Source organism: Haliotis rubra, unplaced genomic scaffold, assembly GCF_003918875.1.
Source record: "Haliotis rubra isolate DU_JTF1 unplaced genomic scaffold, ASM391887v1 Scf26, whole genome shotgun sequence".
Classification (NCBI taxonomy): domain Eukaryota; kingdom Metazoa; phylum Mollusca; class Gastropoda; order Lepetellida; family Haliotidae; genus Haliotis; species Haliotis rubra.
Window position 1 is genome coordinate 1,408,103 of NW_025766669.1, and position 14,640 is coordinate 1,422,742.

The window sequence follows — 14,640 nt, forward strand, 5'->3', positions numbered from 1 at the left end:
CTTTACTGTTAAGTAAGTGTATTAAGGTATGTTTGCTGACATTATCATACAAAACTGGAGTAATAAACGTGTTTCTAGCATCATTATATAATTAACAAAAAGGACGTGTTTCATCTTCAATACAGTTCATATTATCTAATTTACAGTAAAAACTGACTCTGTCAGCCATTGGTATGTCATTATATCTTCCTACTTCTATACCTAACCCAAAATTGCTACACCTGAACTTTGCCAGAAGAGATTTTAGATAGGGAGAGATAGATAATGATAGGTAGCTTTCTATATGCAATAATGATTTAAAGTGTTTGTAGGCAAATGAATCTGAAAGGTTATGAACAGTGGCAGACCATGATTGTTTGAGATTATCCGAAAGCCGAAGTTTAAACTGCTGCATAAATGCCTTGCTATCACTGACATCCTGTGAGAGCCATACAAACCCAAAACCGAATTTAAATAAGATATTTTTTATGTTTGTAGCCCATGTAGTCCTACCCGAATCATGCCACATTCCCCTAGAACCATACTTCTACTTAAATTCTTGCCAACTCTAAGATATTGTCTGCAAATCTTAATCTGAAGACCTTCAATATTTTTACAATATGATGTTACAATATGATGTTCCCCAAACCTCAGATCCATAACACAGAATAGGCAGAATGTCAGAATCAAACAACTTAAAGAGATCCTGAGCTGACAGATTACCAAAATTTCTTTGAAAGGAATAGACAGATACAAGTGCTTTATTACCCTGAGAGAGCAGACAATGGTGAGACTTAGTCCACGATAGCCTAGGAGTAAAAACTATGCCAAGATACCTATAGAATGACACAACCTCAATTTGTTTACCTTCGAAGAACCAATTGTCATAATGCCTTAAATATCCTGAGTTTCGAAACACAATAATCTTTGTTTTGTCCAAATTAACCTGTCCATTAAACATGTACACATAGAAAAATATATTAAAGATGATGGATTCCCTCCAAAGTACGAATGGCGAAAAATTGAAAATACATCTGTACATAGCTATGAAGAACACAGATGGGTTATGCAAACCTCAATTAATACAAACATGACGCTTATTGCACGGGTTCATTGCAAGTTAAACTATCATATTCTCTGGCAATTGGCATACTTACTCCCTAATTATAAGTCTGCTCTCCAAATATGTATTAAAATCTCATCACGTGGTAAAATATCTAAGAATGAAACCTATGTAACAAATATACTTCTGATTATGATTTTTATATACTCCTACACTGTGAAAAACTTAACATTGAGAGAAACGAATTTTGTGTGTGTTTATGATTGACATTCTTGATGTGGAAACCTATGTTGCCTTTGAATTACAGGATGAACTCGATATGCTGTCTTTTCTATTTGGAGGTGAAACTGCTTGTAATGATAATGTTGATCATGAGACATGGGAAACAATTATTGTACGATTTTCTTTATACATTTGCCAAATAAGACCTCCTACAATTTTACACTGATTGATTTTTGCTGATGTATTAACTTGTGTGTAATGACGTATGTCCATCTTCGGAAGTCTCTTGTATAATATCAATTGCATATACATGTACATGTATGTTCTTATGACAATTATAGCTTTAGGTAATCATCTTGATTAAAGTATTTATATATACATCTATATCAATTTTGTAACTTTGCCCCCTTTCCTATATTTATATACAGTTGTCTCGATGTTTACGGGACCAGGAAAAAATATCGACTTATCCGAATATCGACACATCCGAGTTGGGCATATCACATACCAACATGAAAGAAATGAAAGAAAACAAAAGAAAACAGTACATTGCATGTCTATTATTTATTTGTCCTCACAGAGATCGCAAATACACATGGTAATCTCGTCATAGTGTCCATTTTGAAATATACAAAAGTTGGATTTACTCCACAAACGAAGTGAAGAAATCAGAAAGTTTTAACTGAAGGGCATTTGGTGCTGGCATGAACGCAATACTGGTCAACCACTCTTGATACATAATAAGTCCTTGTGTCATTCGACCTCCATCTCTCGATTCCACAAATCGAGTCAGGACGTCCAGGGCGTCAGACTCGTCAGACTCGTCGGGAGCATCGGCAGCGGTAGCGGTAGTGGTACTGGTACTTGTGAACCCGGCCCTTCGGAAGCAGTTACTGATTGTTGTTGGTGTTACTGCATCCCATGACATTTTACAGCCCCACAACACAACAGCCTTCAATTGACTCCTAAGCCGCATTTCTCAGTCGGCAATTTAGTAACAACTCAACAATCAATTGCTTGTCATGTGATGACACAAGTCCCTGATTAGATTCTCACTATGGTTTGATTCGATACTATAATCCGTTACCAGGAGTGTTAAGTTGAAATTGGGAGTACATCCTAGTTAGATAAACAAACGAGTTACACCTACAACTCAATTAGCCTTAATTAGCTTACACTACCGCTACCTTTGATTCATGCCGCAGCGTGTGTGTAAACACGTGGAGACAGTCACAGTTCAGATGGATGCTTGTCCGAGAAAGGTAAGTGTATATCGACTTTACGTGCAAATATCGAGTTAAAAGGGTAATTTTGCTTGTCGAGACCATGAAATCATATCGAGATATCCGAAATATCGAGACATCCGTATCGAATTAAAAGGGTTCAAATAATGATAAATAATGAAGGATTTTGCCGGGACCGAGAAATTATATCGAGACAACCGAGATATCGAGTTATCAGAGTTCGACACAACGGTGTTCGACTGTAATATGTTTGATTTTCGGTGATCTTCTGGAGGAAATAAAGAATCTCTCTCTATGTCTATGTTAATGAGTAGACAAAATGGGAGTAGTCATATTGGGAGTAGTCATAATGGGAAGATATCTATCCTTTTTAAAAACTTCACATTAGGCAACACAAATCTGTTAGATATGTTCTATATGTGCAATATATATTTTTGTGATTTTTTAAGCAAACACATATCATACACCATTTAAGTACATACTCATCAATTATTTACTCATTATTTTCATCGAAGCACTGCAATAATTACGCGCGTTCTGATTGGTTTGTCGTGTTTTCGCACAGAACAAGTACCCAGAGTGAATGAGTGAGTTAAGATTTTAAGTCACATCGGCAATTTTTCAGCAATATCGCGACTAAATCAAATTATAGACTTATAGTAATTGAAAGTAAATTTTAAAAACCTGTTGACGAAGGACATTAAAAATTTAAACCTAGTAATTAAATCTAAAATATTTTAACTTTAAATGACAATACAATATAAAAACAGGCTACAGATTGTCAACAACTGGAGGTAGATCACCATACTAAATTTAGGGGCCATGGGGACTTACAGTACATTTTCTTCCTGCATGGACCCTAGCTGGGTTTACACCATCCCTTCAGATGTTAGCATTTTTTAACAAACTAGCCATAGATATAAATAACATATATGCTGCAGTGGTGACGAACGACCTGATGCGACATCATGCTTGACTATCGAAAGTTCATACAGGTATTCAATAAAACAATGAAAGCCACCATTGTTTAACCCTTTGTCAGAACGACTAAAAGAGTTACCTCCCTTCAATCTCGACACTGTCCCCAGCGAATAAAGGATATGCAGTTGTGTCAAACTGAATTCATGTAAGACAGTACTCAGAATACCGAAATGTTTAAAGTAAATTATCATGAGCATAAAATCGCAAAATAACTACAAAAGCATCACAAAAGTTTACATTGCCGCATGCATCACAAAAACATGTAGTTGACAAACCACGCAGCTGGAATATGTTATATATAATAATATTATTTTATTGCAGTATAATGTGAGCTACAGGACTGCAAAATACATATTCATACAATAATGAAAATTGCTAATAAAACAGTACAACAGTGTAGGGTGGTGGAGTAGTTAGTGGTTAAGGCGCTCGGTCGTAACGCCTAAGAATCGTGTTCGATTCAATACATGGGTACAATGTATGAAGCCCATTTCTGGGGTCCCCCGCTGTGACATGGTTGGAATATTGCTATGGCGTAAAACAAAAACCATTCTCTAATGCATTATTACAGTTTTGTTTGCAAATCAATTACAATAACATTCATTTGCCAATCCAAAATGTCCAGATCGGAAAAAAGGAGAGGATAAAATAATATTTTTTTTCCCGACTGAACATATTCTATGCCTTCTATGCCAGATATTCTGTCAGAAACAGTCTTCACGGAAGCAGATCGTACCCATGAATATCAAGGACGACGTTGATGAATTGAATGGGCATTATCCCCCTCCTCCCCTCTCCCACCAAACCATAGAACTGCCTCAAGAGATATAGTTTTATCATTCAACAGAGACATCATCCTAGACTTAGTTGAGATCAAACCCTAGAATATCTCCTCAGTGGAAATACACCTAATGGTGATCAAACCATCAGTTATAATGCCGTTACAAGCAAATGACGTCACCAAATCTCTCTCTCTCTCTCTCTCTCTCTCTCTCTCTCTCTCTCTCTGTGCAGTTTAACGTTTCACTTTATGCGAGGTCAAGGTTAATGAGCTCTCAAACAATAACGGTTCATTTATAACATACTATATAGTGCATGCACTGTCAGGCAGGATGATGTACTTCCCCTCGACCACGACCAACATCCCCGGCCCCCTCTCCCCCAATATAGTGGAGAGACTTCAAAGGAGAGACTTCTATGCCTCCTTCTCTCTCTCTCTGTGTCTCTCCCTCCCTCACATAGAGAGAGAGAGGGAGAGAGAGAGAGGTGGAGGAGGAGAGAGGGGGAAGAGACAGAGAATGGTGATTGACAGAGTATCAATACTCATGGTGTAGTCGGTCCTATAATCAACTTATAAAGGCATTACTGCAGCTTGCAACAAGATATTCCAGGCAAATGCCCTTCCAGGTGTAAACATTAGTAACTGCTTGTCCACGTGTATGTGGCAAGCCAACATTGGATATTTTACTCCTCTTTGATAAACAGTGCGTGTCGTTAACGTGCCTTCGACAATAACATTTGCTAACAATTGGTGCTTCCGTCACTTTATTTAAATTTAATGCTTGATTCATGTTTGTTTATTTGTTTTTTAACGCCGCACTCAACAGTATTCCACCTGATTGACGGCGCGGCGACTTGTAAATAATCGAGTCTGGATCAGACAATCCAGTGACTAAGAACATTGATCTACGCAACTGGGATATGATGACATGTGTCAATCAAGTCAGCGAGCCTGACAAACCCGATCCCGTTAGTCGCCTCTGACGACAAGCATGGGTTGCTGAAGACCAATTCTTACCTGGATCTTCACGACTGCAGGGGATTAATTAGCACATGTGAATACATAATCATGACGTTACCGCCAAACAACCATTGTCGATTGCAGAAACGTAGTAGGTCAAAAGAAACCTATCTTCATTAACATCTAGTTCATCCGATGGGGTCATCCGAGTCCACACTTAGATTAGGACTATAGCCTAACCGCATGTATAGGAATGACTACATGTATGTGATGTTATAAGGAGGTCTCTAACGTGTAAGATGGCATGCGCTACAGGTAACGCCCTTCACAAACATGTACACAGGCACCTGTAGCTAGGCAATCTTCATAACCTGAATCGTCGACCATTTCAATGGCCTATGTTTTACACTGAATGAGCCCATTAATTCCACGGTTCGTGTGATTTGTTTTTCAAATGTTGTGAAATAGGTTTTAAATATATACTTTCACATGAATTTATTAAATAGATTTACCATTAACAGATTGGCTACATAATTAAACTTAGAGAAAACACTTTTCATTACGTCTTGTGCTGTGAAATATATTAATTTCAGTTCCATTTAAAACAAATCAGAGTATATTGTATTGTCTTTGAAAGTAACTATCTCTCTCTGTCCGAAGCAAAGAGAAGCATCATCTACAGAAAAAAAATGTAACCAACAACCCATGCATATCTGCATAGAGTTGTCTGTCTTTCAAATGAATTTAATATATCGTTAATTGGGTCTTGGGGGTAGTAAATCAGTTCGCTATAGCCGTTAATTCGCTACTCACGAGTTCGTTATTCGCGTATAATTTTAATGATATTATAAAGGACTATTGACGGGACTTTTAAATTTATTCGCTATATCCGTTTGTACGCTATATCCGTGTTCGCTAAATCCATGTTCTACTGTATCTAACTGTATGTATTTCACCATTCTCTTCCCAAAGAGATCTCTGTGGGAAGAGAATGGTATTTCACTGGAGAACACGAATCGGGCGTAATACACAAACCTGTATCAATCCAAACGGACACTTAAACCACATACTGTCTATACCGGTTATGTATGTCTTCACATTGTGTTGTTAACAGGAATACAACCAGATCAACATCCTTAGAAAGAGGTATATGGGGTGCTGACAAAACTACAAAAGTAAACAGGTTTGGTTTGTTGTTAACGCCGCACTCAGCAATATTCCAGCTATATGGCGGCGGTCTGTAAATAATCCAGTCTGGACCAGACAATCCAGTGATCAACAGCATGAGCATCGATCTACACAACTGGGATACAACATGTGTCAACCAAGTCAGCGAGCCTGACCTCCCGATCCCGTGTGTCGCCCCTTAGGACAAGCATGCGTTACTGAAGATCAATTCCAACCAGGATCTTCACGGTTCACAACACTATTCATGACCCCTGATCATTGAGTTGTGCCACACACACAGGACAGGGTTCTCCGTAACGAATGTTGCTGCCCTACACCACCTTTATAGTATTACAGCCTAGATGGTGAAGAAAACTTAGGTCTGCATTTCAGCAGGAATTCCCAATGATTGTGCATTCGGGTTTTACCGATTTTATTTGAATGAACGCAAAGTTGATTTTTATTTGAATGAACGCAAAGTTGATTTTTATTTAAATGAATGCAAACGTTGATTTTTATTTCAACGAATGCAAACATTTCCGTAAATAAGAATGAATGAATGAGTTAACATTTCATCTCATTGGCAGTATTTCAACCATAACATGACTAAAACATGTTATATATAAAAATACATATTTTGCAATGAAACCTGTCGACAAAGGGCGGCAAATGAGCAAGAGGACGACCAATATAGATTCCGAGAATAAGAAGCCATTCTGTTTGTATTCACAATCCAACTGGATTTTGAAACCAGAAAATAGGTGTTGATCATTTGTCTTTCTGTATGTCATTGACTGACCTTTCAAAGTTGACGCAGATATTAAAATGTTAATAATGAGATGACAGCTGTGTTATTGGCAAGCCAATCCAAATGTTACTGATCTTTGTCTGCAACACAGTATCCCCGAAGTAGATGGATATCCCCGAGGTAGAAGGAAAGTAATTCCGACAGGAACTATATTTCACTGTCGAGATAAAATTTTATCTTAATATCTTATTTCATCACTTAAAAAAACGCAGTAATTGTCAACATCTCAAACAACATAATACGCATGATCAACGTAGCACGCGTTTGCAAAGCCTCTCATCACGGTAAGTCTTCCATATATGGTACATATTTTCAGGACTTACATCAACACTTACATCTCGCCTTTTCATCACAAAATCACAAAGGCCTACTTCATAATTTCTGTCAAACCAAAAACTCTTGAATGCTTTCGGTTGTACACCAATTGTCCTGGGTAGAATAGCTGTGATATACACGTCTTCCATTCTGACATAAGGCACGAACTGTGAAGCCTCCAAGAGCCTTGACATAATCTCCATTGGCATCACGTAAAAATACCCAAGAATGTAAGCTGGAATCATGTAGAAAGGATATTCCTTGTAGCTTAACTTGTATTTGCCAGAGCGCTTGGTAAAGGAAAACCAGACCATGTGGCCACTGATATACGAACTGAATTCTTGGTGGTGCAGATGGTCAAGGATTTGGGGCAAGTCTACAAACACATCATCGTCGACCTTTACCACGTGTTCAGTCCCCCGACAGTGCTCCTCCGCCCATTTGAACCCCATCAGAATCTTCTTGGTCACATTGATGCCATATCTCTCCGTTATTCCAATCTGAAGAACATCTTCAAACTCAGATGCTTCAGCTCTAAGCCTTTGCTTCAAATCGGCGTTGTCGGAATAGCCGAAGAGGTACACAAACTTGATGGAGGTGCCAATATGTCTTGAGGGCCATTTGCTCGTCCTCGCAACGCTGCCCCATGTTTCGCGGATAGCCATCCTCTTGGCGTAGGATTCTACAGTGGTCAACACAAAGACCAATACTGAAGGGCTGTTGGAGTAGGAACAGACATGTCCAGGTGAAATAACGTACTCAAAATGTAATGGATTGATCTTGCTATTTTGATGCGCGAAGAAAGAACTCCCTGGATACGACCACCAAAGGAAGGTCAATGTCATTGTCACTAGCGGTAGAAGTACAAGCCACTTTGTCTTAAGTCGTGTTAGATAGTGTCTGGCTACCCGTTTTAAATTCAAACCAGCCATGCCATAATGCATTTATTTTTAAATATGCAATTTGATACTGATGCTCAGCTGCGTGTCAGGTTATCTCTGGCTCTGAAATGTATAAAAAATACATATCCCGTGAAGCATGGTAAAGGTACATGTAAATCATACGTAGAAGAAGACACATTTTGTCGTAAGTAAAATGATATTTCTTGTCATAGAAGTATATAAAGATGCACTGTGGCATAAGTAAAAAACACCCATCTTTGTCATGAAAACAATTTACATTTTGAGAATTATAAAAATGATAAAATGGTTGTGATATGTTTATTAGATACACCTTGTGATTTGTACAAAATATAACTTGTGATATGTAAACAATGACACATCTTGAGGAAAGCAAAAACTATTTACCTTTTGAAATGTAAAAAGGACACCTCTAGAAGTGCAAAAAGGATACGTCTGCTATATGTAAGGTCTATTCAATGACTATTTTACTGATAATAACCTGAGAATATTTTAGCATGTAATCTATTCAATTGCCCAGTTATCATACCTTCAGTTGCTATTTCAGTTGGACATGTTTCTGTCTACAGAATACAAAAGTTCATATTATCACATTGCATATGCATATATGAATATTTAGGGGCCCATATATTCATCACATGTAAACACACACCTGATCAGCCTATATGAATTCAAATGAAAAGCGCGTTTGGCATGTAGGTCTGTTGTCATAGCTACTGATGTTTAGCAGGACTACTAAAAGGTAAACGATACGTCAGACATTTCAATTTATTTATTACCAAATAATGATTGAAATTATCACTTTTAAACCTCCTTTGTCGTTGAATTACCAGGTACTGTTAATATTGAATTCGCTACACATGTCAATATGCATTCTCAGGGCATCAAGATGACCTGAAATATCTTGACAAGACATTTGTAGTCAACACAGAGTATAAAACGGTCGTACTGGTCGATCAAGGATTATTTACTTTTTCAGTAAAGCTCATAATTTTAGGTAATGACATTCATACACTTTTAAAATCGTTCTTCGGGATTGTTTGCCACGATCACAGACATGGCCTGCCGGTGAACAATTGACATGCATTTGCATGTGTTTGTGACCAATGCCACCAGTGGAGCATGATACCCTGAATTGATCGATAACATGTACTATCGTTACTTTGGATGATTTATAAAATCTAATTTGACACAGAGATTTGTCAGGGAATGGAAATAGTTTTGCTGCTTTCCACATTAAACTGACACATTTCAGCCCCCATACCGCAACAATCCTACTAACGCAAACATACAAAAACTTTGGCACAAGGCAGATCAACCAAAACAGATCTATCAAATTGTATAACATTACAAACTTACCATAGACTTTAGCTGATAGTCATAATCTGCATCTTGATTGGACATGCTTCATCGGTTTGAGTAGCCGTGCCATATTCGTTCTTTCACTGGATGAAGCTGGCCTTTTCGAAACTTATCCCGTCAAAAATCATCCTTGATGCAGTTATACGTGTCACGTACAGGCCTCGTGTATGTCACGTATCACTGTGACAAGTACAGACTATTAAATTAATTTATTCCACATGATTCAGTAGACATTTTCCATGTATGAAACACTATCGGAGTGAGTTACTTGCGAAAAAGCTGAAATATATTTGAAATAGTGGTAACATTGATTAATGATATGCTGATCGATTGCATATCGATTTTATCGTATGTCATATGATGAATTTATACGGAATCACTATAGTGTGCCCATGTTGGGAATCGAACCCGGGTCTTCCGCATGACGAGCGAACGCTTTAACCACTGGGCTACCTCACCTCCCCTAAGAGATGTTGAATATGTTTGGGGATACTGACGACAGAGCAAACAGTTTCATAAATACAATTGACCATATATCCAAAAAAGTATAATGATTCCAAACTTTTATGTAATAAGTACGATCTCTAAAAAATATATTTAGTTTTGTGAAATTGTCTTTTAATAAGTGAAAATAGAAAGGACTCCAGAGAATCTCTTAAGAAAAGCAACGACTTAAAGTTTCTTTCAATTTATAATAATTTGAGATTTCAAAGAGCGTCATACCTCTCTTACTCAGAAGTTGTTTGATCAGGGTTACAAAATTAAAGGCCCCAGTAAAGCTTCCAAGAACTTTTATGGTAGACATGTGGAGAAAAGTTCCAAATTTGATGCATCAGTGACAAAAATTATGTCCGATGGAATTCCCTATTTTGACTTATACCATACGTTCTCGAATTATTTCAGGTGAACAGCTGACTAGACTTAGCATATGTTTATGACGGGTGCCACCGGTGGGGCAGGATACGCTCACATTTTCGCGAACACCTGGTATCATCACATTTTGATAGTGTTGCATGGTGACAATCACTGGATTTTCTGGTCCAGAGTCGATTGATATAGCCACAATCGTACGATCGACTCTGCTTTTATCAGAGATTTCTTATGGATGTGGAAACGGTTTTGTCTCTTCTGTTTCCCTTATGTTTCTACTACATGAGAATCAGTTCGTCGTGCCTGTTGTTGTTTATGTATCTTGATTTCATTTGCAAGTGATTGGGAACATTGCAATTATTCCTCAGCATAACAGAATACACCTTTAATGTGTCAAACAATGGAGAACGAGCACAGCAGATGGAAGGACATGCTATTAACGAGATATAAATGGTTCTCGTGTACGCAGACCATTTTCAGTCACGCTACAGGATCAAACGTTGGATTGTACACTCTTAAAACAATTACAAAGAAAAACATATACAATGACCATATGTGCATGTTCAAAATGGCACCCGTAAAGACTCGGAATGTTGAGTGCGGCGTTAAAAAACCAAAAAAACAAATCTGAATATCAAGCAAATTAATTAAATAAATTGACGGAAGCACAAATTGCTAGCAAATGTTATTGTCGAAGACACGTGAACGCCACGCACTGTTTATCAAAGAGACGTAAAATATCCAATGTTGGCTTGGTACATACACGTGAACAAGCAGTTACTAATGTTTACACCTGGAAGGGCATTTGCCTGGTATTTCTGGTTGCAAGCTGCAGTAATACTTTTATAAGTTGATTATAAAGACGACTAAACCATAAGTATTGATACTCTGTCGATGCGTGTCATCGTGTCTCATTTTCGCAGCTTGATGATCACTGAATTGTCTGGTCCAGACTCGATTATTTACAGACCGCCGTTCATATATCTTGAAAATTGGTGAGTGTCGCATGAAGCAACAAATAGAAATCAAAATGATGTATATATGCACTCTTTGAAATGCATTGGACACAACGAGAATCTTGATTTTGTTTTTTCATAAAACCTTCAAAGCAAATTGAAAGAAATATGGAACGATGTTATTCACATGTTCGTCATATGTGTACAAATATGAGCAAACTTTTGTAACTTCAGATATCAAGTTTCAGAAGCCTCCACGAAAATATCATGGAAAGAAATTATACACAAAATGAACGTGCACGTTGTGACATCTACGTGCAGTGATAATGACTATATAACGTTCAACGTCAGTTAACATTTTGTTCTACGACTGTCGACTTATTGGAAGTGGGAAAATGCCTGAGACTGAATGCGACATTGCCATAGAACATTTTGAAGCGGAAGAGCTATTATTTGAGTTGCATGTTCATTCAATGTGCGCCAGAGAACCATATCGAGTTTATGGGATCGTTATAACCGTCTCTATTCAATCCACAATCATCCGAGAAGAAATGGAACAACCATCACTCTGACCCAGTTGAGTTAACCTCTCATCCCCTTATATCATATCACATACCATGCATCACCTCCAGACACCATACCATATACAATGTATCACCTCCAGATATCATATACCATGCATCACTTCCAGATACCATATCATATACCATGCATCACCTCCAGATACCATATCATATACCATTCATCACCTCCAGATATTATATACCATGCATCACCTCCAGATATCATATCATATACCATGCATCACTTCCAGATACCATATCATATACCATGCATCACCTCCAGATATCATAGTCCATGCATCACCTCCAGATATCATATACCATGCATCACCTCAAGATATCATATTTCATGCATCACCTCTAGATATCATATACTATGCATCACCTCCAGATATCATATGCCATGCATCACCTCTAGATACCATATCATATATCATTCATCACCTCTTGATACCATATATATACCATGCATCACCTCTTGATACCATATATACTATGCATTACCTCCTGATACCATATCATATACTTTGCATCACCTCCAGATCCCATATCATATACAATGCATCACCTCCAGATATCACATACCATCCATCACCTCCAGATACCATATCATATACCTTGCATCACATCCAGATATCATATACCATGCATCACCTCCATATATCATATCATATACCATACATCACCTCCAGATATCATATCATATACCATGCATCACCTCCAGATATCATATGCCATGCATCACCTCCAGATACCATATCATATACTTTGCATCACCTCCAGATACCATATCATATACCATGCATCACCTCTTGATACCATATATACTATGCATTACCTCCTGATACCATATCATATACTTTGCATCACCTCCAGATATCATATCATATACAATGCATCACCTCCAGATATCATATACCATGCATCACCCCCTTATATCATATCTTATCCCATGCATCACATCCAGATATCATATACCATGCATCACCTCCATATATCATATCATATACCATACATCACCTCCAGATATCATATGCCATGCATCACCTCCAGATACCATATCAGATACAATGCATCACCTCCAGATATCATATCATATACCATACATCACCTCCAGATATCAGATGCCATGCATCACCTCCAGATATCATATTATATACCATGCATCACCTCCAGATATCATATCATATACCATGCATCACCTCCAGATACCATATCATATACCATGCATCACCTCCTGATACCATATCATATGCTTTGCATCACCTTTAAACATCATATCATATACCATGCATCATTTCCTTACATCACATATCATGCATTACGTCCTCATATCACATAAGTGCATCACCTCCTTATATCACATACCATGCATCACCTCTGTATACCGTATCACCTATCATGCAACACTTCCACATCTCATAAAGCGTTCGCTCGTCACGCTGAAGACACGGGTTCGATTCCCCACATGGGTACAATGTGTGAAGCCCATTTCTGGCGTCCCCCCGCCGTGATATTGCTGGAATATTGCTTAAAGCGACGTAAAACTAAACTCACTCACTCACTCACTCACTTCACATATCATATATCATTACCATGCATCATCACCTTGTATAACACACCATGAATCATCTCCTTATATCATATGACATACCATGCATCACCCTCTTATGTAATATGACATACCATGCATCACCTCCACATATCACATATTATGCATCACCTCCATTCTATCATATCACATTATCACTTCCTGATGTTATATGACATGCCATGCCTTACCTCCTTTTATCCTATACCTATCAATAATATCGACCAATTTGCACATACAATACTGTCTGTCTGCATATATCCATATTGAAAACCCGGGTCGAAAATGCATACCATCCATATCAGCCCTATGGCCGAAAATCCATATCAGCCGTATGGCCCGGCTACTAAACTGGTACGGAATGAATACACGCAAACATTCGAAACTTTAATAGACGGAGCCTAGTTTTATATAGTTACGCCCCTTGATGTGGTACATAATTATAAAGGTTCTGATATGACAGTTTCCCTTTCGCTAGTCATATCAGCCCGAAAACTGTCATGATGTAATAACCTCTTAACATACTATGCCTTACCTCCTTATATCGTTGGACATACCATGTATCACCACCTTATATGATATTACATACAATGCATTACCCCTTATTTCACATACCATGTATCATCTCCTTATATCATATTACATACAATGCATCACCCCTTATTTCACATACCATGTATCCCCTCCTTTTATGATATTACATACAATGCATCACCCCTTATTTCACATACCATGTATCCCCTCCTTATATGATATTACATACAATGCATTACCCCTTATTTCACATACCATGTATCCCTCCTTATATCATATTACATACAATGCATTACCCCTTATTTCACATACCATGTATCATCT

General features: G+C 37.8%; 1 protein-coding gene across 1 annotated transcript; it reads right to left on the reverse strand.

Moving 5' to 3' along the window:
- Nucleotides 1–7,453: 7,453 nt before the first annotated feature.
- Nucleotides 7,454–9,844, reverse strand: LOC124279990 (beta-1,3-galactosyltransferase 5-like). Its single transcript, XM_046715870.1, has 3 exons — nucleotides 9,800–9,844; nucleotides 8,970–9,003; nucleotides 7,454–8,202 (listed from the first exon to the last, which is right to left on the reverse strand). Exons 1-3 carry the CDS (start codon nucleotides 9,842–9,844, stop codon nucleotides 7,454–7,456), a joined length of 828 nt encoding a protein of 275 aa, XP_046571826.1.
- Nucleotides 9,845–14,640: the final 4,796 nt, after the last annotated feature.

Bases quoted from the DNA above. Each gene is read 5' to 3' on its own strand.
- LOC124279990 (XM_046715870.1), bottom strand. From the start codon at position 9,844: ATGTCCAATCAAGATGCAGATTATGACTATCAGCTAAAGTCTATG. The intron at 9,004-9,799 runs GTAAGTTTGTAA...TGTATTCTGTAG, and splicing joins ACTATCAGCTAAAGTCTATG to ACAGAAACATGTCCAACTGA. The intron at 8,203-8,969 runs GTATGATAACTG...TGACCACTGTAG, and splicing joins AACTGAAATAGCAACTGAAG to AATCCTACGCCAAGAGGATG.